General features: G+C 39.9%; 2 protein-coding genes and 2 long non-coding RNA genes across 8 annotated transcripts in view; 3 read left to right on the top strand and 1 right to left on the bottom strand.

The window, feature by feature from the left end:
* LOC310770570 overlaps nucleotides 1-27195 on the top strand; it is a 188744-nt gene that overhangs the window by 15554 nt on the left and 145995 nt on the right. The gene's annotated exons all lie outside the window — the stretch shown is intronic.
* On the top strand, nucleotides 1315-5873 carry LSM6 (LSM6 homolog, U6 small nuclear RNA and mRNA degradation associated). Its single transcript, XM_083631433.1, has 3 exons — nucleotides 1315-1420; nucleotides 4213-4326; nucleotides 5599-5873. The coding sequence occupies exons 1-3, from the start codon at nucleotides 1327-1329 to the stop codon at nucleotides 5631-5633; spliced, it is 243 nt and encodes an 80-aa protein (XP_083487559.1). The 5' UTR covers nucleotides 1315-1326; the 3' UTR covers nucleotides 5634-5873.
* REELD1 (reeler domain containing 1) lies at nucleotides 7397-23536 on the top strand. Of its 5 annotated transcripts, none has more exons than XM_083631230.1 (9): nucleotides 7397-7518; nucleotides 11181-11243; nucleotides 13367-13583; nucleotides 15496-15718; nucleotides 17160-17332; nucleotides 18685-18997; nucleotides 19980-20043; nucleotides 20965-21021; nucleotides 22606-23536. In XM_083631230.1, exons 2-9 carry the CDS (start codon nucleotides 11232-11234, stop codon nucleotides 23248-23250), a joined length of 1704 nt encoding a protein of 567 aa, XP_083487356.1. In that variant the 5' UTR covers nucleotides 7397-7518; nucleotides 11181-11231; the 3' UTR covers nucleotides 23251-23536. The 5 variants fall into 5 exon arrangements, with proteins under 5 accessions (XP_083487356.1, XP_083487357.1, XP_083487359.1 ...); XM_083631231.1 differs by lacking the exon at nucleotides 7397-7518 and adding an exon at nucleotides 8223-8524 and having other exon boundaries at nucleotides 9106-11243; XM_083631233.1 differs by lacking the exon at nucleotides 7397-7518 and having other exon boundaries at nucleotides 10403-11243; nucleotides 18844-18997.
* On the bottom strand, nucleotides 23167-26409 carry LOC310770537. The gene is made up of 3 exons (XR_014552246.1): nucleotides 26211-26409; nucleotides 23508-23764; nucleotides 23167-23299 (listed from the first exon to the last, which is right to left on the bottom strand). It is a non-coding gene; the product is annotated as an uncharacterized lncRNA (long non-coding RNA).

Raw genomic sequence — 27195 nt, 5'->3', positions numbered from 1 at the left:
TGCTTGTGAATTTTATAATCCAAAGGATTGGTCTATGCCCAACATTTTGATGGAAAATTGTGGACACTTAAGTTGGCCCTGTTTTTCCCCCTAGGGTACATATACACTGTACATCATGTGTTCAAGGTTGCCAGGGCTGCTGCAGAGAAGCATATTATAATGATATTACCTCTAGCTGTCTTGGAAATAATTGGGTCATCTGGAGCTTTTATGAGTGAATGGGCCTGACCTGTGTTTGTTTGCATGCAGAAACCTTGTGCATCCTGTCCACTTGTAGGTTTTTATTTCTAGGTTATCTGTGACTGTCATCATCTTGTTGCTGGTGAATGATGGTGAAAATAGAAAAGAAAAATAAGAATGGTTAAAACTACTTCTTAAAAATCCAGAACACCATATTAGAGGCAATAAATGAAGAAAATATTTTGATGAATCCTTTGCTGATATTCTTGGGCAGGAGCCCTAATCTGTTACAGCATAAATCCCAGTTAGGTCAGTTGTGTTGTGTAGGCTTCTAGTATGTTACATCTGGGCTGCTATGGATATTGTGAAATGGGCATAAGTTGACTTGATTTAGCAAAAAGTGCAGAGTTCAGGATATTCAAAAGAAAAGCAGATTTAGAGACTTTAAATACATCATATTTATTGTGATTATTTGAGGAAATGCTGCCAACACCAACTTGTGCTTCTAGGAAACATGTATCCAGTTGCAAAAACAATAATTTACTAAATGGACCTGAAGTTTTAGATGGTTATTTACACGTTTAACAAATTAGGCTTGTTATACGATTATATCAATGTACCTTTGGAGTGATTTCACTCATCAGTATGTTACTGCCTTCAAATAATGAAAGTTCTGAATTAGCTGTACATGAGATGAGAGTTCCTGTGCTTGTGCTTCCTCAGTTAGCTATTTATTTATAAATCCATAGTCACTATGTTAAAAAAAGAATCTGAATTCCACAATACTGTGAAGTTCTTTTGTAGAAAAACTACAGAGACAGAATAAAGGCATGCCAGAGTACTTTGAATGTTTTCAAATGGTGGTGGGTTGTGAACAGATGTGTTAGATAAGCTTCTTATTAAGAATATCAAACTGTATGTAGTTGAGAGTAGTTTCATGCAATGGCTGTAGAATTGCAGTTTCAAAAGCCCCGCTTCAAAAAATTTTTTGCTTTATCCTCTTGTTTGATATTTATTTCCCAAATGATCACTTTACAGAGCCAGCATCCTACCTCTGTTTGTTGAGCATTTGTTTGTGCTGTTTTGAGTTCTGCATTTCAACCATTTTCCTATTTCTGTTTCCTTTAGCCTCCCAGATCTGTCAAAATGAGTTTACGGAAACAAACTCCAAGTGATTTCTTGAAACAAATCATTGGGAGACCAGTTGTTGTAAAGTTGAATTCTGGAGTTGATTATCGAGGTAAGTTCTGTCAGTCTTGTGCGCCAGTCATCATGATATATTTATGTGATCTTTGAGTTGGGAAGAAAGGAACCAATATAATTTGGATTATGATCCTGGCCTGTTCTTGGAGAGTTCTTCACAGTCAAGCTCAGGCATTATGGGTTATATATACAAAGGTAGGAGTAGTGAGATTAATTTAGTCCCCACATCTGGAATCTTTTTATCATCCTAGCCAAACTTTTTGGATTGAGAATTTGCTGTTTTGAACAGTAAGCCTGGCAACCCTAGCTGATTTTCTTAAATTCTAAGCCTACTTGGTGTTCCAAATGAGGATGAGGCTGTGATGACATTTCTAACCAATACTAGACCTTCTTTCTGAAGATGTTGAGTGTAAATTAAATGTTTAAATTTCCCAAGAACTCACTTCATTTAAAAGGATTCTGTAGCTAAGAAGAAAGCTGATGGGGAACTTTGAGACTGTACATCTTTTCAGGAGTGAGGTTTTCATTGCACCACTACCATACTAGAGGTGATTCTAGGAAAGAGACAATTTAATGCTTGACAAACACAAGATGAAGGCTACAAGTTTGTAGGGTTTCCCCCTTTTTTACATTGAGAGAGAAAATACAGGTCTACTTATACAGTTTACTTTAAGGTATTCACAATTTTTTTTGGCCACATTTCCAATAACAGCCTTTTATAATAAAAAATAATAATTTATTATTTGTACCCTCCCATCTGGCTGGGTTCCCCCAGCCACTCTGGGCAGCCTCCAACAAAGATTAAAAACACATTAAAATGTCACACATTAAAAACTTCCCTTGATAAATATGATCCGAGACCTTGGTCTGCTTTTCTGATTTCCTTGAGATACGTCTAGCTTTCTAATACCTAGCCAAGGTTACCTTTCTAATACCTAGCCAAGGTTACCTTTCTAATACCTAGCCAAGGTTACCTTTCTAATACCTAGCCAAGGTTACCTTTTGCAGCTGGGACTTTTGTTTTAAGAGTATGTAGACAGTGGAACAGATTCTCCTGAGAGGTAGTGGGCTCTCCTTCCTTGGATGTTTTTAATCAGAGCTTGGATGGCCATCTGTCAAGTATGATCTAGTTGAGATTCCTGCATTGCAGTGGGTTGGACTAGATCACCCTTAGGGTTCCTTCCAATACTATAATTCTATACTTCTATGATCTCAACTTCAGTATCTTAATTTTCATCATATTAACTTGAAAGTAAGACCCTTTAAAATCATTAGGACTTACTTGAAACTGGTTGAAACCTTGGTTTAAGAACACAGTTTTACCTTGGTTGTTGAACGCCTTGGTACTCGGGACTTTTTGGCTCCCAAACACTGCAAACCTGGAAGTGAGTGTTCCGATTTGCGAATGTTTCTCAGAAGCCGAACTTCCGACGCAGCTTCTGTTTGAGTGCAGGAAGCTCCTGCCTCCAATCAGAAGCTGTGCCTTGGTTTTCGAACCATTTTGGGAGTCGAATGGACTCCCAGGATTAAGTTAGACAACTAAGGTAACTGTTACAAGGTACGACTGTAACTGAAATATGTTGGCAGGACATTATTTTTAAAATATTTCATACAACATTATTTTTTTAAACCCCACAAAATCATTACATATTTTAGAATAAACTCATAGCATTTCCCCCCTCAAGCCTTCCTCTGAGTCTGAATCTTGTTTGCACTCTAAGGTAATATTAAATAGCTATCTTTAATACTAAAGGTAAAGGTACCCCTGATAGTTAAGTCCAGTCGCAAACGATTCTGGGGTTGCGGCGCTCATCTTTACTGGCCGAGGGAGGCGACGTTTGTCCGCAGACAGTTTTTTTGGGTTATGTGGCCAGCATGACTAAGCCACAGAAATGCCATTTACCTACCTGCCGGAGTGGTACCTATTTATCTACTTGCACTGTGTACTTTCAAACTGCTAGGTTGGCAGGAGCAGGGACCGAACAATGAGCTTAGCCCATTGTGGGGCCTCGAACCACCGACCTTCTAATTGGCAAGTCCAAGCAACGTAGTGGTTTAAACCACAGCACCACCCACGTCCCATTTTTAATACTACACACTTTTAAAACAAAAGTTGCCTGTTAGATTATTATCTCTTTAGATAACTTCATAATTTAGTTTAACTTTTCCCACATTGTATACCTAAAATGTTGTTATAGCTGTAGTATTCCAGTTTTCAGTGATAAGAGACTTTTGGTCTTGTGTACATGGCTGCTTCCTTCTATTATTCGGATTTATTTGGTTTCTATACCACCCTTCATCCAAAGATCACAGGGTGGTTTGCAATATGAAAACATAAAATACATGTCATACAATATGAGTTAAACTTGATGTGCCTATGTCCATTCAAATTTATGACAACTTACTGCAGAATGTTAAGATACAGTAGTCTCTAGATAATCCATAAATGGAAGGATAACCTTTCCAGGCTCCAGAGAAGAAACTATTGATCTTGTGGCAAAGGGTTCTGCTACAGTGATACTACATTTCATATGCTAAATTACAGATAGTGACTTACAGTGCAATCCTAACAACATCTACTTGGAATCAAGTCTTATTGAAGTCAATGGGGTTTACTCCTAGGAAATAGGGTAAGGATTACAGTCTTAATCAGTTTATAGGAAGACGTGGCAATTATTTTTACCATAACAACCTATAGCTCTACACTTCTGCTTGCCTAGTCATTTTTTGCAACAATGTACTGTACTTGTACTGAATTTTTAATACAGCATTGGATTTAAAAATGTAGCTCCAAAGTCTAAGCAGTTCTTTGGGTCCCATTGATTTTAGGTGTTCTGGCTTGCTTGGATGGGTACATGAATATAGCTCTGGAGCAGACAGAGGAGTATGTAAATGGGCAACTAAAGAATAAATATGGGGATGCTTTCATCAGAGGAAACAATGGTAAGTATGCTTAACTAGAAGATACTGGGTTTTGGTCTATTTATCCAAATTGTTTTGAGGGAAGATTATTTTTTTTGAAAAATTAGGTAATGGCTCTTCGTGTACATACATTTGATGGTGAATTAGATGTAGTAAGCAGGCATCCATAAATGTTTGGCTTCTGTAAAGCCTTATGCAGAATGACATGTTACAACACCTTCCTCTTGCCTCATGTTCTGGTACAAATGAGAGAATTTGAGGTATGATTAAATATTTCAACTCAAGTGAGGCTTTGCGAAAAGGTAATAAGTGATCTGTGTTGCCCTCAAAGTCAAGAGTATGGAGCTCAGTGGTGGTTTGTTTTATTTTTACTTTACATTTTAGGAATTGTTCCTGGGATTGGAAAATAGATTTTTAGGCAGTGCTTCTCTTCAAACATTTTCCATTAGCTTTCTTGATGGTTGCACCAGGTTTTACAGATTTGGAAAAATAGGCTTTCTTAATCTTTGCAGTGATATAACTTCATTTATTTTAGTAGTGATGCTAGGGTCTGGTAAATTAAGCCGGGGTTGGTGGGAATGCATGTATATAAATATTTAAAACAAAGAAACAAAAGACCCTTAGAGTATGGACACTTGAAACTTTTGGAGCAGTCTAGCAGGTAGGAGCTTCTCTAGTATGATGGCTTAACTGTGTGTCATACGCTGTACATATCTAGTTATTTGCCCTTCTAATTTCAATGGGAGCATTAAGCATTTGCCCTTTTAGTTTCAGTGGGAGAGTTGAGCACATGCATAAATAGCTTGCATTGTAATCAGTGGGCTTTAACAATGTTTAGTCCTGGCAGGATCATGCCTCTTTTAGGATTGCGTTAGTCTTACTACTAAGATTTTTCATTGTCTTACAAAGAAAAATATCTTTAGAGCTATACTACAGCATTGGCTCCAAGGAATAATGAACAGACAGAAGCTGCTATACTAGCACTGTTGGTGCAAATATTCAAAATGTCACATGATTGTATAAGAAATCAGTTTTGTAGCAGGTTTCATACAAAAGGTTGCAGTAGCAAAACCTCTTTGGATTTGTTTTACTTTTCTCACAGTGTTATAGGACGAAATGTAAAACAGTGTTTCCATCAATGATCGGTATTTTTGGATCAAACCAGTATTTCTGGCAATAATATTAAGTTTATGGACTGTAGCTGTTATAATTATACCTATTATATATACACTATTATATATACAAGTACATTTATGCAAAACATCCTAATTGTCTTTTCCTCCTTTTAAACAGTTTTGTATATAAGTACACAGAAGAGGAGAATGTGAGCATACCTGAAGATGGAACATTTTTGTATTGCAACTTTAGTTTCTTAACATTATTTTGTTTGTTACTGGCAATTCTTCAGTGAACAAGGTTATTTCATTTTGCTGTAAAAGTTACGTGGCCTGTAAGAAAGGATGGTTGTTATTTTTTATATGTAATAACAAAATGGAATATTGCTGACAGAGTTTGGAATACATCTTGTGTTATAATTTGGAATGAAATAAACTTGGAAAAGAATATGATCTGTTTATGCTCTAAGCTAATTTTATACAACATCTGGTACTCACATGAACAGTGGTAAGTTAGAGAATAACACCATAGTGGAACCTAACACCACACTGGAACCTTTCTTGGACTGCTGTGAAAGCCTGTTTTCAAAAGTTTGGATGGCTGGAAAGGTAAGGCAAACTGCATGCCCTGTTTTAAAAAAGCACAGCCTCTTTCTTTAACTCTAGTCACATGGTAAAATCTTCAGTTGCAGTCTGAAGTGAACCAACAAAAATCTTAAATAGGGGGTGTAACAGTGACAATTCAAAAATAGGAACAGAATGGAAGAAAAATCCAGGGGTAGCATTGTGCCAGCTACAAGTAAGCACTGCAAGTGAGAAGCTTCTGTTTATGTGCCAGCCCTCCAAATCCTGGCAACCCTTTGCTCTCCTGATTGCCATTAACTTTTTCTTCTCCCCCCCCCCCCCAGCACACTGGGAGGCTCATAAATCTGTGTGGCTGCACAGAGTGCAGGATCTGACATGTAATATAAAATCCAGCAGCTTGAGCAGAATCCAAAGACTATTCTTTTTTTTATTTTTAAAGCAGAGTCAGCCTTGAAACATGAAAGCTAAGAAACTAATAAAAAATAAATAAATTGGTAGGATGGGCTATAACAAAAATAGGGGAAGGTCTGTGTAGAGCTGCTGTGGTCAAAGTTCCATTGCATATCCCTTAACCATTCTTTAGGCCACACACACTTTCTTTCATACATTTGTGCCCCAAAATGTTCAACTAGATGCCTGACTTTTTAACCCGAGGAAATGGAAGAATAGGGGGAAAGGAATTATAAACCTTGTGTTTTGCAATCTACGTTAAAACTCAGTTGCTGCAAACAAAATGTTTCCTTAGTCTGAAATAGCCATTGATGTGTGTACAAAGAAATCTTACTCCTGTTCAAAATATGTTTAGGGTGTAATTCTATGTTCAGCTTATTGGGGAACAATTCCCATTGAACTCAGCTGGGACCTACCTTAAAGGGGCATCTCTGAATAGGCATGTACAGGATTGTACTGTATGCAAAGCTAAACTAAAACAAGTCCTATAGTATAGAGTTGAGAATGTTTTGATAAAAAGTTATAAAACAACTCAGCATGGGGTGCCTTGTACATTATACTGTTCTCTGAACAACTTAAAGCTGCCTTTAAAAATCAGCACATACCTTTCTTTGAGTTGTGCATGAATAAGTATTAACAATCGTGTGAATACAACATTGTTCCATCTCCTCAAATAACAGAAGACCTTTGGTACAAGGAGGGAATAGCAACACTTGAAGGGAAGGAATTAATAATTGTTAACTTATTCACATTTCACATGGCTCTGTGCAGCATACAAAGAGAACCCAATTTTATAGCATGTTTCAATAATTTATAACTCCTTGACAAGGGCTTGAGAAAGGACTGCCATGTAAATACAAATCACAGGCATGGTTTTCTATTAATGGCTTCTTTTTAAAATGGATGTTCCTTCAGGTTTACTATGTAATTTTTAACTTGTTTTGGAAAAAGGTTACAGGTGGCAAGGTCACTGGATCCCTTCATCTTCCAAAATGGTTGCTGGAAGTAGCTAAAGTATTTTGTTTCCAAACATCTAAAACAGTGTATTTATGGAATGTTTATTGTAAGTATATCCACTATTATATAATATCTTACCCTCAGTTATTTAATCCTGTCACAACTCTAAAGAGCAGCTTTATTTAAGAGCCCTAATTCAAATACATGCATACACATGCGCTGCATTGCATGCATAGCCCAAGATAATAACTGGCCATCCCCTTGTGTCATTGCAATGTAAACAGAGCAGCATGACTGGGAGTCATTGCAATTGTGCTATGTCTGTATGTTCTTTATTATGTAGCTGTACATTAAATCATGGCTATCCAGGAAGGCAAAATGGCTTAGCGACAGGGATGAAGACTTAACTTAATTGCTGTTAAGGAGAAAAGTGATTGAAATAGACATTTGGGTGTGAGTAAGCACCATTGAGGGACGTGGGTGGCACTGTGGGTTAAACCACAGAGCCCAGGACTTGCCGATCAGAAGGTCGGCGGTTTCGAATCCTCGCGACGGGGTGAGCTCCTGTTGCTCGGTCCCGGCTCTTACCAACCTAGCAGTTCGAAAGCACATCAAAGTGCAAGTAGATAAATAGGTACCGCTCTGGCGGGAGGGTAAACAGCATTTCCGTGTGCTGCTCTGGTTCGCCAGAAGTGGCTTAGTCATGCTGGCCACATGACCTGGAAACTGTACGCCGGCTCCCTTGGCCAATAAAGCGAGATGAGCGCCGCAACCCCAGAGTCGGCCACGACTGGACCTAATGGTCAGGGGTCCCTTTACCTTCTTTACTAAGCACCATTGAACTCCTTAGGGCTTAACATCTGAGTGTATAGGATCACACAGTTAATCCCACCTATATATTGGGGGCGATTTGGCTGAACCTTCACTATTTGCCTTAGGCCCTTTTACACAGTGAGCAACTCTTGGTGTGGATCAAGGCCTGCAGGAAATGAAAAGAAAGTTGCTATCTTCTGTTGGGATCTTGAAAAGTCTAAAGCTAACTCAGTCTGTATTCTGCTGATCTGTAACATATCAAGAATATTTAAGGCACAGTACTTTCCTATTATAAAGAGGTCCAGCAATAAGGGACCATGGGAGAGGTTTCTCTCCAGCTAACTATCTGTCAGGTCTTCAGGTACCCAAATACAGGCGGTCTTTTACCCTCGCCAGATTTAATGTTCTCCCTTCTGCCTTACTTCAGGGTAGATTTGAGGGTAAACCATACACAGCACAGGTCTGTCCTTGTGGTTCGTTGGAAGTTGAAACTGCTTCACATGTACTATTACGTTGTTGTCTTTATGAGGATATACGTTTGACTTTTATTACACCTGTTTTGCAAAAGTCTAGGAAAGAATCGGAATACCATAGTCTAAAACTACTGCTAGAGGACAAGAAGCCCAAGACTACATTAAATGTAGCTAAATTCTGTGCGTCTGCAATCAATCGCAGGAAGCAAGTGGTATCCCATAATGTCCAATCCCCTAAATGTTAATTACAGAGGGCACACTAACAATTAATTTTAATTTTTATATTTAAATTCTTGTTATTGCATATTGTCCCTTGTATTCCTGATATTTTTTATGATCTGTGATATTGCGTGTGTTGAAGCTGGTCTATGACCGTATTAATAAATTCATTCATTCATTATAAAGAGGAAGCTTATTTGCCCAATATTAGTCTATGAAAAAAATTGTTTGATACATTCTTTGATAATAAAACTGCAATTCTGTACTCACCTGAGGGTTAAGTTCCACTGAACTAAGGCTTCTAAGTGGACTCACTGTAAGTTGCCCTTTATTTTCTGAAGTGTCTGCTCAAGGCTAGTTGAGCATTATCATGTAGCAACTGCTTTAAAATGCCCAGACTGAGTCCAAACAAATTCCTCCCTTAGGTAGGAAAGTGCAACTGATCAATGATAGAAGTACAGGATTTCTGTGCAAAATATCTATAGCTCTAGCAATTTTAATGAATACCACTAGTGATAAAATTTGCCATCACCTACTTAGGCTTTCCTGAAAGGAGCAATTAATGAGGAAAATGACAATTAGCAATTTTTAAACTTCCAAGAATGCGTCTACAGCAGAACTAACAATCCTTCCCCAAAGCAAGAGTTCTAGTTTTTACTCTGCTTGAAGATTTTAAAACCTAAAGAGACATAAGTAGAACAGCCTTCCACTTGAGTTTTTCAGCATTCAAATTTTAAAGCTGTTAATTTTAAATCTGCAGAGAACTTGCTACATATGCCCCCAACTACTGGATAATACGCAGAGCCAGGGTTGTTTCTGCAGTGATATTGAAGCTGTGGGACTTTTCTTGGGGAAATTACCTTACCCCTTCCCTCTTGATTTTAAATATTTGCCAGGCCAAAGTGTCCACTTTCCAGAGGATTTCTGATTGGCTCTGCTGAGTGCTTTTGGTTTTATTTCTGCTGCTCTGTTTAATGTTGCTTGTTAGTATTCATGGGGCAGAGGTCGTTAGTGTTGCATCCAGGGGCACAATGATGCCCCTGAAGTCTTTTCCTAGTGCCCACAAAGCCTCTGAATGCTTCCCTGAACTGCCACCTTGGTCATGACAGAGTAATGGTAGTTTACTCACCCCCCCCCCCCCGGAAAAGTACATACAGCTGAAGGAGGAAGTTGGAAGAATGACACTCTTCTTTCCTGTTTCAGCTCCATGTGCTTTTCTAGGTTCAGGTTAATTCTACCTAGATCCCTTGGAAGTAAGATGTGCATGCACTTCCTTTCTTTGGATTGGGGGGCAGAAGTGACCAGGGTGGTGGTACCCATGGCACTTGCTCAAACATCCAGATGTGCCCACAGACCTAAAACGTGAAAGGGAGGTTACAAATATTTTAGTATATATTTTGTGTGTGTGTCTGTGCCTGTGTGTACGTACACACACACACACACACACACACACACTAGTTTAAGTTGTTTTCAGACTTTATTCTCAGTATTGGTTCTTCTTCACTGAGGCTGTTGTCAAGGAATATGGTATAAATAAATGCTATGCTGCTCATGCTCTAGTGCTTGGAACACCTGTTTTGAAACTTCAGTTAAGACTTGCAGCCTTTCTTCACGCTAAGAATGGGATTTTGTGGCCATGACCTATATTCTTGGTCAGAATCAATGACATCAGCCAAAGTGAGGGTAGAGAATAGGGAGCTTTAAGGATCAGGACCTTTCCCCTTTGTATAACTGCATTTTAAAATGTTGTTGAAGTCAAAACATTTATGTTTTAATACAGTGAAATAGACATGTCTAGGTCTCATTCCTTCCGTATTATTTTTGCTCTCAAGTTATTCCCATATAGATCTGAAAGGCAAAATACTCAGTGTATATCCTTGAGTGCACAAAAGAAAGCACATCTTTCTTTGTGCTACACTTGTGTGGGGAGGCGAGAGAAAGAGGCCAGACCTTAATGTACCTGAAACACTAGATTATTCCCCACAGTCTTTGTAATGGCTCTCATCCTATGTTCACTTTTAAGTTTATCTGAGATTTTCTTCCAAGTAAATGTGTATAATATGGTAGCCCAGGTTTTGTTTTCACTGTGGAAACTTGGTGTTGCTGTGTTTCTTTTTAAGTGGATGAGTAGAGTGTGAAGAAAACTAACATGATTAAAACTGGATTTGAGCACTGACAGAGTTCCTGTAGGTATTAAGGATTAGCAGTAACAGCTGTTGCTCTTCTCATTAGTAGAGAGAGTAAAGAACTTTTTTCCTTAAAGGATGTTTGCCTGGCAGGCTGAAGGAGAAAATTGCTGAGTGTCTGAAGGAACATGTGTCCCAAGGTAAGAAACTGGCAATGTTAATGCAACTAAGGTGTTGAATACTAAGAGGAGATTTTATAGGGCTAAAAGCAAAATTGGGATATGGAGGAAATATCCTATTACACAGGAAAAATAACTTGTATATATTTAACTACTTACAAAAATGGCTGTAGCAGGGATTATATTGGAAGATGGGAGTGTGTGTGACTTAATTTGTTCAAAACCTGTTCTATTGCAAGGGCTGGGTTTTCAAAAAGGGATTCCTTTATATGGCCTTGTGTTGTCTTCAGTCTGTAAACGGTTTCAGAAATCACTAGAGGAAAAGAATTGAGCTAAACATTGGCTCAGAATAAGTAGTTCAATATTTAATAGCAACTGATCAGGCACATTTAAAGGTAGTAGGAAAGTATATAAGCTGAACTCTGCATAGACCCATTCTTGTGTATGAGCTTAAGGTGTTTTAAGACACTAATTTAAATGCCAAATGGCTGATATGGTCTGGTAGGATAGAAGAGATGACTATAGAAGCTTATGGGATCAGCTAATGGATAATTCTTTAATGGAGAACTGATTTTGCTGATAGGCAGACACAAATGGAAGGGGAAGGAATAGGTGGCAGGAGAGATTGGATGATGGATCTGCAGTGCAGATGGAAATGATTTTTCTACTCTTGCATGTTTGCTTCACCACCCTTCATTCTCTCCAATCTTAACTCACCTTCCAGAAAAGCTGGGCTTTTGTTTTGTTTTGGAAAGTATGAATAATTAAAGGAAATTTTGGAGTCAAGTATGACACGAGGGCTTTAAACTTCACTGACCACATATGGAGTGGTAACACTCTTGGCACTGTACCTCAAGAGAAGTGACCATGAGACCTAGGACAGGACCTTCTGCTGCTTGGACCTTTCCTGCCATAGCTCTATATTGCTGCTCTACAGTATTCAAGCACAGCTTCTTTTAATAATTACATGTATATTTATACTTTTGAAGGATTTATTTCCAAGAACATGAATATATTCAGCATGGGTTTTTAAATATATGAGCACCTCCCTTTTTCCTAGTCTTCTTTGGTATATTTCTAAGTCAGTAGGGTTGTGTGTTCCAGCACTGATCAGGAGGAGCACACAGAGGTAAAGTGAAAGTGAGGGAAATTTGAGAACTGATAAAATATTGGGTTTGAAATGCTAGATTTAAATGGCTATATTGGGACAGTTGTGAATGCTCAACTTTTAAAGATGCCTCTAAAAAGTATTGTAGAAAATAAAATGGCATCAACATGGTGGGCATCATTAAGTACTTGTGTCCCTGTTCACTACGGATGCCATGAGGACCAGCCAATAAGTGATACGAATTTTGTATATGGTCATAGGCTGCTTTGGGAAATATTTGCAAAAGCAGTATACAAATTAAATAGGTATGTGTAACACGCACAGAGGAAGTTGCTTTATACCAGCTCAGAGCATTTGTTCGGCTAGGTTGATCCATTAAAATGGAAGTACCTGGGATCTTCTGAATGAAAAGCATGTGTTCCTACTACTAAACCCTTCCCGACTTATGCTATCTCATCCCACATTATACTTGCAGTTTCAATGGCTGTGTTGTCTTCCAGCTACTCAGTATTGGGTTTGAACGCTGGGGGAAATGCCAACTGCCCTTCAAGGATGTGTTAGCTGCTGCAGTGTCCTCTGAACTGTGTGTGGAATCCAAGTAGCTGCTATCCATTCCCTGCGTGCTAAACATTGAGAAAGGTCCATCGATGTTTCTGATAGTTACCCCACTGCTAGCTCTCATTTTGCAGCGTGGCCACAATGTAAGAGAATACATGCTCCGTCTGATTGCCATGAGCCAGAAGCATACTGGCAAAGGATTTCAGATAACCACTTTGCCTGGGTGGTTACTTCCCCACCACCCCAACAGTTCCAGAATAAGTCAAAGCCTGCTTTGTTCTCAAAGTGTTTTATTCCGTGGACTAACCAGGAAAAAGCTCCAGGGAAGATTAAAACCTCCTTTCTCACAGTCCAAAGCTTGTGAAATTGACAGTTTCATCTGAAATTCAAAGGTGTCACTGGGTAGCTTCATACAAATTGTACTTTAAAAAATTGATTGAAAAGCACTGCAATAACTTCCAATGTCTTTTCCTGACAGGTAGAGGAAGAGATGAAAGTTCAGGCACTTTTTGTTGTGTGGGCATTGACAATCCTGTGCTTAGTTTCATACACCGCTGCATTCTCCCATGGGGCCAGTCTTTCGGCATGTACTGATATGAGGCCCAAACATATCAGAGCTCACCTTCAGAACCCACAGAATAACTATATTACCATCCATACCAATATATCCTTTTTTCCAGGTGACAAGGTTCCAGGTAAGGAGTCACAGCTAATTATGATATTTTGGGGGAAAGACAGAGGGATGTATTCAGTTAGAGGCTGTAGATCCGGAGCGGGAACCTCAGCCTTGGGAGCCACATGTAACCTTTTAGGCCTTTCTATACAGCTCTTATGGGACGCGGGTGGCGCTGTGGGTTAAACCACAGAGCCTAGGACTTGCCGATCAGAAGGTCGGCGGTTCGAATCCCCATGACGGGGTGAGCTCCCATTGCTCGGTCCCTGCTCCTGCCAACCTAGCAGTTCGAAAGCATGTCAAAGTGCAAGTAGATAAATAGGTACTGCTCCGGTGGGAAGGTGAACAGCGTTTCCGTGCACTGCTCTGGTTCGCCAGAAGCGGCTTAGTCATGCTGGCCACATGACCTGGAAGCTGTGCACTGGCTCCCTCTGCCAATAAAGCGAGATGAGCGCCACAACCCCAGAATCAGTCACGACTGGACCTAATGGTCAGTGGTCCCTTTACCTTTACCTTTATACAGCTCTTGGGACTCTTCCCAGCAACACTCCTTCTCCCCAGGCAACACTCTTCAATGTTGCTGCTTTGCATGAGCCTCTGGTGGTTTAGCCTGGCTGGAATGTGTCACTGAAACTCTGATAATGCTTTTTGCTTGCCTGGATGGTGCATAGAGAGTGGTATGTGAGTGTAACAACTAGCCTACTGTACAAAGGTTAAATTTGCATTCCTTGTTCTGCCCACTTTTGCTTTATGTCCCACCTATCTTTGTGGCAGCTGGAAGTTTGCCCATTGGGCAATGCAGCCCTCAGGCTGAAAAAGATTCTAAGCACCGAATCCCTTCTCAGTTGCTCTTTGCTGCTTAAGATGGCCTGCATTTGCCAAAGTCCCAGTTGCTCTCCAAATGCAGGAGGACAAAACTGATTGAATGAACAGAAGAACGAATAACAAGCAGTAAGCAGATGTAACAGTAAGATTAAATTTGAAACACTAATTAAAATAGTCAGGGCAGTTTTGAAGATACTTATGTGGCTCACACAACGAGCACTTTACGGGTATGTTGGGAAGATATATTACTTAAAAGGAAACTTGCTTTATATGTGATAATTAATGTGTGTTGGGTGTAACTGTGTAAACAGAAATCAAAATGCAGTTATGCTTATGTATATTACAGAAGGAGTAGCTTGCATGTGACATTGCTTGGAATAAAACACCAGTGTTTTTCATACACAGTTCATGGATCACTGCCAGTTACAGTTGGCTCTCATCGAAGGAGATGACTTAGCCTCCTGCTATGGAAGCTCTAGTGACTCCCTTCTGTTATGGCAAAGAAAGCTTCACTTTCACAGGCTAGAAATACCCCACCCCTCATCCTTCATGGGTACAGTTAATTTGTGAAGGGGGGAATGGGACTGTGTTTGCTGACCCCACTTTGACACTGTCTTAGTTGTTGTTCCTGCCCCCTGGTGTCCACACATTTGCACAACTTCTGGCAGTAGGTTCTATGTGGATAAAACTGTATGTGCATATACTCCAGATCTGGTTGGACTACAACTCCTATCATTCCTGGCTGAGACTGATAAGAGTTGGGGTCCATCAGCATGTGGAGAGCCACAGGTTCCCCTCTCTGCTTTCTGAGATTTGGATCTCATCATGATGAGACCAGAATGTTGACAGTAATCAGTGGAGGTCAGTATGGCAAGGCTTATTTTAGTGTATCTCTCCCGGCCACTGCCCCCCAGGACCCTAATGCTAATATTGGCTGTGCTTAATAAATTACCAAGGGCAACATTTATTTAAAAATATCTAAAATTCCAACAACTTGGCATTGCCAAGCATACTTCCTAGCATGGAGTGTAGAGCAAATTTCACAACGCAAATATTAAAATGCATTTCCAAGGGCTTATGTTATTGTGTAACTTCCACTTTGTCCCCAGTCACCGTCAGGAGCACACGTGATTTCATGGGCTTTATGCTTCAAGCTCGCAGGGTATCAAACGATCAAATTGCTGGCACTTTTGTTTACGTTCCTCCTGGCTCCAAACTGCTGACTTGTTTTGAAGATGGCGACACCGTCACCCATTCAGACAAGTCCCTGAAGAGAAACCTGTCGTTTGTGTGGAAAGCACCCGATCAGCCCATTGGAGACATCAGGTTCTTGTAAGAAATTCTGGATTGTTAAGATTGAAGGTCTGGTCTGCTTGATGGTTAACAGATTGGAAATCTTCTAGTGGAGGAATCCATGGGTGCTAGCTAGCTGGCTCTTTGCAAAATTTACTGAGGAATGGTAGCATGATATTGATTCTAAGCTCAGAAACGTAATGGTCACTATAAGAGAACTTGAACCAGGTCTGCTCCATTATTGTTCCACCATTTCAATATCCTTTGAGTTCCACTCTGTTTGTAGTCCAGTAGGAATTCCACTTGTAGAAACTACAACCCATTTCCCTACATAATTACTTTCTGTTTTTCTTTTTCCTTCAGGAAGGCTTTCTTTAAAAAAGTTAAAATTATTTTCTATAAAAGCCTACCCAAAACAATTTATTAACTATTATTTTTTAAAAATCTTTCCTGCAGGAGTGTATACTGAAAAGGGAAATAAGAGAAAACATTTCATTTCTTCTTTGCACAGGTTTACAGTCGTACTCCTGAGGATTTAAGTTTGATATTTAAAGTCAGACAGAGTGGCAAAGCATCATTTTTATGCTTTCTCTTTTTAAACCTTTAAACTGTATATAAATGGATTTCCAACATTGATCAGCTCTGCTCTCTCTGGTAAAGTGAAACCTCAACATTTTGGAAGGCATCCAACACAGGCAGATTTCTTAAGAATCCTAAATGCTAGTAACCACCCAGCCAAACAGGGCAGTATAGGTTAGGATTCCAGTCTTGGGGCACATTTACTAAACACTGGGCACAAGTCCTTTTAAGTAAACATTTTTAGAATTGAGCAGTACATTTTCCCCTCACACAACTAGCTCCACCTGCCTAGAGAAACTAAAGCCAACTTTTGAGGGCATTCATGAGGCTGTTGTGGAAAGAGATTACATTTTTCTGTTTCCCAGTGTGACACTTCAGTGCTAAGACAAGCTCCATCTATTAAAAATATGTCTTTAACCAGTACATGTTTCTATTTGACCAGGCCTCTGTCTTTGTCTGATTAACATTTTATGTTCTTTTAAAAACTCAACAACTTTGGCTACCCTCCCTCAACAAAAATTCTGGCTATACTTAGGACTTGGTCTCGATTTTTTTTTTTTTAATGACATTCAGTTTTCTTCCCCTTCTTGACTATGGCGCTATTTTTGTGAAATGTAAAATTAATTTTTAAAAAGCTGATTAAATTAAAAGTAACTCCCCCCCATGTGTTTTGATTAGCTCTAATTGTGATTTTATTTAAAACCCCGTTCACTAAGGTTTCATCTGGTTATTTGTTGTCATTTCAAAACAGAAAAGTGTTATGGTCTAATCCTTTAATGTCTTTTACGCTAATTCTGTTTGTAGATTTTAAAAAATTCCCTTTGATTTACCAAATGTTCTGATGATTTATTTATGGTACAGAATGACTAAAGCCTTGCTTCAAACACTTTTTTAAAAACAGTTTATCAGTCGTCCAGTCGTACTTTGTTTATTGGGCAAGGATTGAATCTTCCACTGTGTCTCAACAAACACAAAACAGAACCACAGCTGAAAGTAATGTAGCCCCCAGTGTAATAAAGCCAACACCTCTTCAAAAGTCTACTGATCTAAAAGGAGCATTTGCTGCAGAGAAAGGTATGTTTTTATCCGACATCCTCCCCCCCCCCCGCCAAAGTGGAACCTTTCTATAGGTCTGTGCTATTTCACACTTCTATTATCTTATATGACTTAGAAGTATTAGGACTTAGTGCAAAGCTTCTATGTTGGATTGAATTATAAACTCATTGTGTGATGCCCTGCATCATACTCAGAACAGACTCATTGAAACCACTGGACTTAAGGGACTTGCATCCATTGATTTCAATGAACCTACTCTTATGATTTAGTTGTGTACCACCCATTGACTCAGAAGTAAATACCACTGATTTCTATGGCCCTGATGTTCAAGTAAATATCCTTAAGATTATCTCCATTGGATTCAGTTCACACTACATTGCAAAGGGAATGGACTTTAACAGAGCTAGATTGTACATACTAATTCGGAGTATTAAGCAGCTTTGTTGAGATCACTTGCTCTTGGATCTGACCTGAAATGAAATGCATGAGCACCTTATTACTTTGAGGCCTCACAAGATCTCACTGAGAACTCTCAAAGTAATTCACAATCTCTGTGGATGACATCCATACAAGTTCTCTTTGAGGTTTTTTGGTAGAAGTGGGAAAGAAGAAGGGTGTGTCACTGTTGCTTCTCCCCCTCTGCTCTTTTGTAAAACTAAATTTGCTCTTTTATCCAAGAGTCTAACTCCTTGTCATACACAAACTTACTCCATCATTCCTCTTTCCCATCTCATATTTCTTTCTTCTAACTTCCTTATCTTCCTGCTTATCTGATTGAAAACAGAATATACGTACTAGCCGAAAGATGATACTTGTTTTTCCAAAGCTGTAAGGTTTTCTTCTAACTTTTATTATAAGCTTTCTTTTATATTACTGCTCATTGTCATTGGGAATGGAAAGTCTTAATAAACACTGCATACATTGCATGAAAAGGTCCTGTTTTCGATACCCAGCTTCTCCATATAGATCTGGGAAAGACTCCTGTCTGAAATCCTGGAGAGCTGCTGCCACTTGGTGTATAAAGTTAGACAGTACTGAGTGAGGTGGACCACTGAAGTGGCAGTAAAAGACAGTGTGCTGTGTTCCCAGAACGTAATGTGGGCTAATGAATGTGAAAGTATTTGCCTTACTGATTGTCATGATTTGAATGTCATGATCATGCCCTTCTTGTGAGGTTCCCCAGAGGCACCTACTTGGCCACTATTGGAAACAGAAGCATCTAACAGATTAGATGTGTCTAATCCAGTACTCCAGTTATGTCATCTTAACAAATAAGAAATATATACATAAGATAAGCATGTTCAATATTTTAAGAAATGTCTGCTAACAGTATTATATTTTTTAATGTTTTGCTTTGTGCTTAACCCCAGAAAGTTCCACTCCTGACACCATCTTAACTCAGTTTGCAAAATTTACGCATACTAGTCTGACTCGGCTTGCAGCCACATTGATTTTGGATCCATCTTACAGTGGACGACAAGTCTCTGAGCCTCCTGACAATGGAAATGCTCTGTCTGAATCCCTTGCAGACTTGGTCACTTCACATGCCATCAGTCGCAGTAGAGAAAGACAAGCTAATGGAAGTGGCACAGTTGGTGATCTCACACTGGAGCCATCACTTCAGTTCCAGGATCTCGGCTTCATAGCACAACATCATTCCTCCAGCCACAGCATGTACAACAGGTACTGTTTGAGCATTACATGCCATGCTGCACATAACACTTATTGCACTAATATTTATGAATTTTGGATTTGCCAAAACATGGCAGAGTCTTAAAAGATTCTGAGTGCTGCATCTCTCTCTCACACCCCTGTTTGTTTTTCATTTTAAGTGTGTAAATAATTGTAAAATAGCAGCAGCAGAGCTTTCAAACAGGTGTCGGCATTCTGGAGGACCAAGACCAGCTAAATGCAAAATGGCTGCCATTTGAAAGTTATTTGGAATGATAGCTGTCCGGTAGCAAAATAAGATGCTCATGGAGAGAGACAGTCTTTGGAGACATGGTCTCTGCAGCTTGTATCTAGTGTCACCATTGTGTGTGCAGAATTGACTTCCACTTCTGCAAAGGGAATTTACCTTTCCCCCTTTTCCTTCTGTCCCCTATGCATCCTCCAAATCTCTCTTGGGGGGCCTCTCTGGAGCCAATTCTGGAGGTCGTGCAGGGGGCTGCAGTGGAGAGGAGGGGAAATGGAAGTCCCAGTGCTCACAGAGTGTTGGGCACACGCCTATTTCTTGTTATTGGTTTTCAGCTCCAGAGCTCACCTGAGCGTATGATTTCAAATGACCTTCACATAGTGCCTATCTTATATGAAACAGATCTGATTCTGTGGCACATATGGGCTGTGGCTCAGTGGCAGAGTAGCTGGCTTGCAGCATCTCCATGTAAGTCTGCAAAGGACCTCTGCCTGAAACCCTGGAGATGTGCTACCTGTCCATGTAGACAATGCTGAGCTAGATAGGCCAGTGGTCTGGCTCTGTGTAAGCAGCCTCCTATGTGGGATTCATATATGTGACATACCATACAATTAAAGCATCCCAACCCAAGTCCTGAGTAAGCTTTGGGAGGAATTTCCCTATGACAGTTAGGAACATGTGTGCAGAATACAAGCTGAATTTATCAGAACAAAATGTAATTAACTTACACTTTGCTCCCCAACATTTCAGGAGAGAAAATACTTCAAGCTTTCCCATATCACAGCTTTGCTCTACATGTATAAAAGGCATGGAGGTAAGCACTGAAAGGATGGCATTTGATTTGTTTTCAAGAAAGATCTTTGGTAGTACATTGTTACTGTTCTGCTTCAGCATTGTGTCTTTCTGTCAGAAGCCTAATATGATAAAAGTGATATGTATTTGTTTAAACTTGTACCACACTCTAATCTCACAGAGTTGTGCAAATAAGTAAGAGCTATTGCAGTGACCCAACACATAGCTAAACCCTACTAATGATAAAATTTAGTCTCTCCTCAGACACAAATTCAAATGCTCCTGAGACCATTTTCCTGCTGCTTTGTAAGGCCTGCTAGTCAGAGAATCACAGTGTCACTGAATGCAATGAGAACTTGTCTCATTATTTAATCTGCATTGAAATAGTAAGAGTATAACAATGTGGGACTGAAAACAAATCTGTAACTATATTCCCACCCCCAACCATGTATATGGAGAACAAATTGTCCTTGAAGGCTTGAACTCAAAAGTACAATGGACACGCTTCTGTATTGTTTGCTTTGTGATGGGAGTGTTATAGGCTTGGTCCCATACTCATAGGAGGCTGAACAGACTTTGTAGGGAATGTATTGTTTGTTTGCAGAACATTTGGTTCAACAGAGGGTCGGCCTGCTGGTAATGGGGCAGAAGCCTTTTGGATGTAGAAACTCTGGTTTTTACTTGAGTGAGGAAGAATTCTTTGTGACTTGAAAACTTCCCCCCAGTCTACAAATACAGAGGATCCAACAAAAGCTTGATTTTAGCCTTCCGGAATCCTGTCTGGAATGTCTGGCACACGTAGACTACATCTGAGGTCATTTCATGTCTCTTGATAAGCACAGATTGCCAAAACTGATGTGCTTAATTAGTTGTGACCTAGTTAGCTTTAAGATTCGTCGGATTCTGAAGCAAATAATTCTCTCCCCACTATTACTGGCTTCAGACACAGGCATGGTGTGTAGACCACAGAGAAAACAGGCCGAGCAAAGAAGTGCATTTGGTGTGTTTCTCTCCCCTTAAAGTGTCTGAATTTAGTGAAAATCTGAAGTACATTCAGAAAGACTAAATGAGCACAGTGCTACAGTGCTGCAGTACTCATGATGGCAGGTCCTGGAAAGAAGGCTAAATAGTCAATGTCTGATTTTCCAGTCAGTGGATTTTGATGTAGCTCACGTATATACAGAGGCATTAGTGCTGTTCTCGCTTACTCCAGTTAGAGGGCAGTAGACTCTCTGAAATCTTAAATAAGTTAAAGTAAACTCTTGGAAGAGAGTCCCACTGGGTTTGTGGTACCTTTTTATGCAGACATTCAAAGCTATTGTGTTCTAAGTGTTCATTTTGATGCCAATTATTCCTGGAGTTGTATAGACAGGAGACAGCTGGCTGTAAACAGCTCTGCTGAAAGAGGATAGACATGTCTTACAATTAACCCTTGGGCCATAGATACAGCATACGGATATGCTCTTTCAACTACTACGATTCTCAGTAGTAGTAGCAGCTTTCCTAGTCCTGCTACTCAGTGTTTTCTTTTGCTCATGATATTAGGCACTGAGCAGAACACAGAAGTGATACAGATTCTGCTCAGAGGAGTTATAGTTCATAGGGAAGAGACAAGGCAGCAGTGTCAAGGAGAGGGTAGCAATTGCCACATGAATAGTAGGGATAAGACAGAGACTGTTAGAAGGCATAAAAGAACAGGCAGATGCTTACTTCATAGAATAGGATAGGCTGAGAGATGGTGACTGGCCCAAGGGTCACCCAATGAACTTTATTACTTAGTGAGAATTGGAACATGTATTTCCATAGTTTTGCCCTTCTCTACCATATTGGCTCTCGCATTTCCATTTTCCTTAACTAGCAGTGGCCAAGAAAGCTCCTGGTGGAGTCTAACCTAGATAGATAGATAGATAGATAAATGTACTGCACCCATCTGACTGGGTTGTCCCAGCCACTGGAGGAGGATTCCAACAAATATAAAAGCATAATAATGCATTAAATCCTTCCCTATACAAGGTTGCCTCCAGATGTCTTCTAAATGTTGTATAAGTTCTTTATCTCCTTGACATCTGATAGAAGCATTTGATTGTGCAACAGGCTAACTTTATTCTCCCCTGTCTATAAAAACTATCAGACATTTTTTGAGTGAGCACAGACCCGTGGGGTAAACAAAATAGTTCTGTAACATTCCTTTACCCAAACGCCAAGCCCATCACCAAAGCATATAACGGCATCACAGTAAGAAAACAACATGCTCAACTCTGAAGGTCACACAGCATAAACCTGCTACTACCTCTGCAAGCTAAGAAGCCTTTCAAAATGAGAATTCTGAATGCTAATCAATGGTTACCTATCTTCTTCCTCATCCCCTCCCATTGGTCTGATTCAATACTGTTCTAGGATCATTTTAAGAGCTCTTAAGTGGTGTGCTATTATGATGAGAACAGTTATCTGTTAGAATTGTGATGATTCTAGTAGGCTAACGATGATAGTTTTGATCTAACTGAACAACTAAAAGGTGATTGTATATCTCAGCCAAGACAATGGCTGTCACATCCCATGTGTACTTCATCTCTTTGTTTTTAAGGGGGTTTCTGCAACACCTAACCCAGGCCTTAGCAAGTCTGTGCTACCCATTACAGCTTCACCGCTGGTCCACTTCCGGGATCCTCTACGCCTTCCAGGCATGGAAACAATATCAGAGCATTTAGGTAGTGAAGAGGACATGAGTGTCTATCAAAGTTTATCAGGAGCCTCAAGGAAGATGGCAGAGAAGCAAGCAGCGACATGGGAAGTTCCAGCAAACTTCCTGCCCCAGGCTGAACTTACATCACATGAGCAGGAGGAAAAGGGCAGAAAGGATATCCCTGAGAACACACTCCTGAAGGTAACAAGAGCCACACCCAAAGCTACTGTTTCTGGAGGAGGAGGAGGAGGAGGAGGAAAGCCACGCAAGGAGTCCCAGCTTGTAGTAGCTCAGCTGGGTGTTCTCCTTGGATGCTCTGCTGTCCTCAGCATGGTGCTGGCTGTTGGTCTACGCTGCATCCATTCCCAGTATTGTCACAAGCGAACGGAAGTGTCCTTTAGTGAGCCAGAAAATAATGCCATGGCACTTCAGGAGAATGGGGAGATGATGCATTTCAGAAAGATACGAGAGAACAGCTTTGTTCTGGTACAGGCAGAATACAACTGGATCAGCCCATCAGGCAGTGGGAAAAAAGCTGTTCTCTAGGATTGTGGTTGTTCTTCCTGTTAGATGTCAGATAGCTTCATCTGTAGGCCTGCAGTAGAAAATAATAGCACAGGAAGTGGAGCAGTTGCATATAACCATCTAAGCAAACCTGTTTTGTGTAGGCATGATTTTGTTGCAATGCAGATGTATCTAGCTACTTTGCAGGTATTATTGCAGATGTTCTTACTTTCAGATACGAAAATATAAAGGTATGTTTTGTTCAAAGTGTAACTCTTAATGCAATTAATATTGCACACCTGCTCATTAAATTGGACTATTGTTGCTATTATGTTTCCTTTGTTGCCTTAAGGTAGTGCCAGAAATAGAAATCATTCCTCTGCCACTGAGTGTCACCTCCTAGTTCGTCTCTGCAGAAAAAGTTTCTGCTCTTGCGGTTCTTCTTTTCAAGTAAACAGAAGCCCTTTGCCCTCTTCTCACTTTGGTTGCGATGCCTTTGGTTTGGTGTGTGAGATTTCTCAAATCAGTCAAATGTTTGCCACTTGAGCTAACTTTCCTGTTTAGAAAAACAAAACAGAGCAACACTGGCGGTTAAGAAAATTGATCCATGGGATGCGAACACTGACTGCCTGCATTGTGAATTGATCTCCAGGAAGGAAACAAAGACACAGTAAATGCCACCTTTTGGCAGAGGAACATGGCTGCTCATCAGGTGTAAATGGAGAGAAAGCTTCTTCTAGCCATTTGCACCTTGATATGCTGGCTTGTTTAATCCTCACGGCTGGCAGCTGCTTTGTTTTCTACTTTGGGTCAGTTCAGCTATTGGAACAATTGGAACAAAGACCTCAGGTCAACTCAGGAAACCCAATGGATGGCCCTATTACAACTTTTACAGCCTTTTAGCACTTTGACTGGAAAAACTTTCTTCGGATTCAGGTTGGATTGCGCTGGATTAAAGAAGGCCTGAGCAATGGTTAGTCTGAGACCAAGTTGAAGTTCAGAGTTAATTGGCAACGGCTATTTACTACTCTGAGTGCAAATCCTTCTCTAAGCATACCCAACATGGAATCCCAAAGTATGTAGAAATATAAAAAATTATCATTATTAAGGGGGGGACCCCAGGGAAGGCATGCTCAATAACCATGCAATGCTGGCTGACTGTGGAAGTAGGTGGGGCAAGATAACAGAAGACCAGGGAATCAAGAAATTTAATGGAGTATCCTGGGAATGGGAATGGCTGGCTGGCCCTGAAGAGAAACACTCTGAACTGCAACATTGTTGCAACTCTCACTTTAAAATCACATATCTTTAGAAAAATTTTTGCTTAACCTGAAATAGATTTAAATAGTTGTCGAGACCATTAAGTTGTCCTAGAATGGGATGCACTGGGCATGCCCTCTTCTTACTCCGAGAGCTTGCTATGTATTTATTAGAAACATTTATATTCCCCCTTTCATCCTCAATATGAAACACTCTGCAAAAAGATTTTTGAAAAGACTTCAACACTCAAAATATATGCAAAATAAAGTACAAGGCAGCAGCTAATAACAGGGAAATAGTGAGGGAAAATAAAGGTGATGACCAGGAAGAAACAAACAACTAAAACATCTCTCAATCCCTTTTGGCAACAGGCCATACAGGGTGTGTGGCCACATCTTCCCTGAATTATTTTCAGCTGCACAATTATGTGTTTCAGATGAAGGGATTCAGCTTAAAGATGGAAATGAACGAGTGCACTGAAAAAGGTTGAGAAAGTATGATGAATTACTCATTCATTTTCATTAGAAGCAAATACTGCAAAACTTTTCACTGGAAAATAATGCAGGCTATCACAGAAATCATGGTAAGAAAATATGTGCAGCTGAAGTCAGTAAAAAACTATTACAGAAACAGAGAAGACTGCAAAATGAATGTTCTTCCTAGAAAGATGATCTGGATCTGTCAACTAAGTCATAGGAAAAGTGATTAATCTAGTCATATATTAGGTGTCTTTTTTGTTAAAGAATTGGGATGTTTTCAATTGAGCATCCTTTCTCTAGCTTCATTAAACAAAATAAAAACTTTGTGCAATGCACAATAGTTGGGCTGCTTAATTTTAAAAGCTGCCTCTGTTCAGTACATTGTTAATGCAATCCCTAATTAACTGAGAAAATGGGTCAACAAGCTGGTAAATATTTAAAGAACTATCAGATTTCATTTAAAAAGTTTGCTATGATGGCTTAGCAGTTTATGAATAAATTACAAATTCTTAAGTCCTCCCGCACTATTTCTGTCTGTCTATGTTTAATAATACTAGATTGTTATAGCTTAGGATGTTTTTTAAACACACACACACACACACACACACACACACACGCCTTTGCCTAGTCCTATCTTCTGTAGAGAAGGTTAAATGTGCAACTTGAAATGCACATAGATTAATTGATGGTATCATAGTTTGTCTCTATTTGTCGTGGACAGCCATATTTTAGTAACCTGGGTGCCTCCCAGGACCATTTGGCGAGGTGAGTTTAGTAAACGTGGAGCAAGATGGCAGTGCGAGGTTATGCAAGTGATAAAATTTGCTCCCAGCTTTTGCTCAGTCGACATATATATTTAAGCCACTAACTGAGCATTTTTTGTTCCCTGTTTTGTGTGAGCTAAAAATAGATCAAATACGGGTTAAAGTTCAACCCCCAGATCAGGGCACTGTCTGAATGTGCCTCATGCAGCAACCTTGTTGAAGCTGAGCTGCTCAGGGTCTGATTCTAATCAGTGGCTGAGAACCCTATGGAGATCTCCTTGAGAGCTCCATGGCAGAAAGCCAGGATTATAAGTGTATTTATTTATTTTAATGAACTTAATTCAGTGGGTAAGGGTAACCTTGCCATCACAACCTCTAGTCCTCAGCTCTATGCCTCTAGGAAGAGAGCAAGATTATATCTCACAGTGTTCTAAGGGTGAAGAAGACCAGTCATGAAGCACTTTGTAAATTAATATCAGTAGTGAAGTTACTTACATACCTAAAAACAATTCTTGGTACCATTTCTTTATCACGCAGTAGCATGAACAAGCAGTGCAAACCAAGGTGCGATTATCCAAGGAAGGGTGGTATGGCTCTCAACAGTTCACAATGAGCTCTATAGGACAAAGACAATGGACTGCAGACAGCAACATAGTTAAGAAGTGCAAAACATTTTGTGCTTCCCTTCCTATACTAATGTCACCGGGTCAGAAAAAATTGTGTGGGGGGCAGATTAGCCACTCCTGCCTGATATTGTGCCCTTTTCCTTTCTCCCATTTAATATCTGTCGTTGCTGCATATGGGAAGAATGACAATGTGGACCTTGTGGATAATGTAGTTGCGAGGCAAACTGGGTCTTCTGCCTGGACCCTGTTTTCAGGGACACCACAGAGCACATGGAAGTATATTACCCTAGATTGTGTAGGCACTTCCATCACCCAATCGCTGTGGATCATAATGAGGTTACAACTGGTATTTCATTAGGAAAGAACACCAAGCCATGAGCCATCTAAGTCAAGCGAACTGTAAGGAGTAATGAAACACAAAGCCAAAAGTGGGCATCTCTGGAAAAGAGTGATAATTAAAATTAGCAATACTGATCGAATATAGCAATGGCAAATCAGTCACTATCAACACTGTATTAGCTAATTAATACATTACCTTTTTAGTACCAAATGACACTGTCACACCTATGACCTTCACTGCCATTAGCATGAGTGCCTAATATTAACATACTGAGTGCTGGCCAAAAGCTTGACTACATGAACTGAGCTTATTTTGACAGGGCATGAGCCCAGTGCCAATGTTAGAGCTTGGCAGAGGATGATGTGCGAGTTATTCTTGGCAGCTACTGAGTAGCAAGTAATTTATACTTCTAATGAATGATTCTAGAAGTAATGAAACCTCAACCATGCAAGACCCAAGTTCCAAGAAGCAGCTACTCAGATCCTGGGCACCTTACAATGTATTCTGGTGATCTCAAA

Source organism: Podarcis filfolensis (genome assembly GCF_964270895.1).
Source record: "Podarcis filfolensis genome assembly, chromosome: 9".
Classification (NCBI taxonomy): domain Eukaryota; kingdom Metazoa; phylum Chordata; class Lepidosauria; order Squamata; family Lacertidae; genus Podarcis; species Podarcis filfolensis.
Note: the sequence above shows the minus strand (reverse complement) of the source record. Positions and strands in the feature narration are given on the sequence as shown.

Bases quoted from the DNA above. Each gene is read 5' to 3' on its own strand.
- LSM6 (XM_083631433.1), top strand. From the start codon at position 1,327: ATGAGTTTACGGAAACAAACTCCAAGTGATTTCTTGAAACAAATCATT. The intron at 1,421-4,212 runs GTAAGTTCTGTC...CATTGATTTTAG, and splicing joins TTCTGGAGTTGATTATCGAG to GTGTTCTGGCTTGCTTGGAT. The intron at 4,327-5,598 runs GTAAGTATGCTT...CCTTTTAAACAG, and splicing joins TTTCATCAGAGGAAACAATG to TTTTGTATATAAGTACACAG.
- REELD1 (XM_083631230.1), top strand. The intron at 17,333-18,684 runs GTATGTTTTTAT...GCTTAACCCCAG, and splicing joins AGCATTTGCTGCAGAGAAAG to AAAGTTCCACTCCTGACACC. The intron at 20,044-20,964 runs GTAAGCACTGAA...TACTGGCTTCAG, and splicing joins CATGTATAAAAGGCATGGAG to ACACAGGCATGGTGTGTAGA.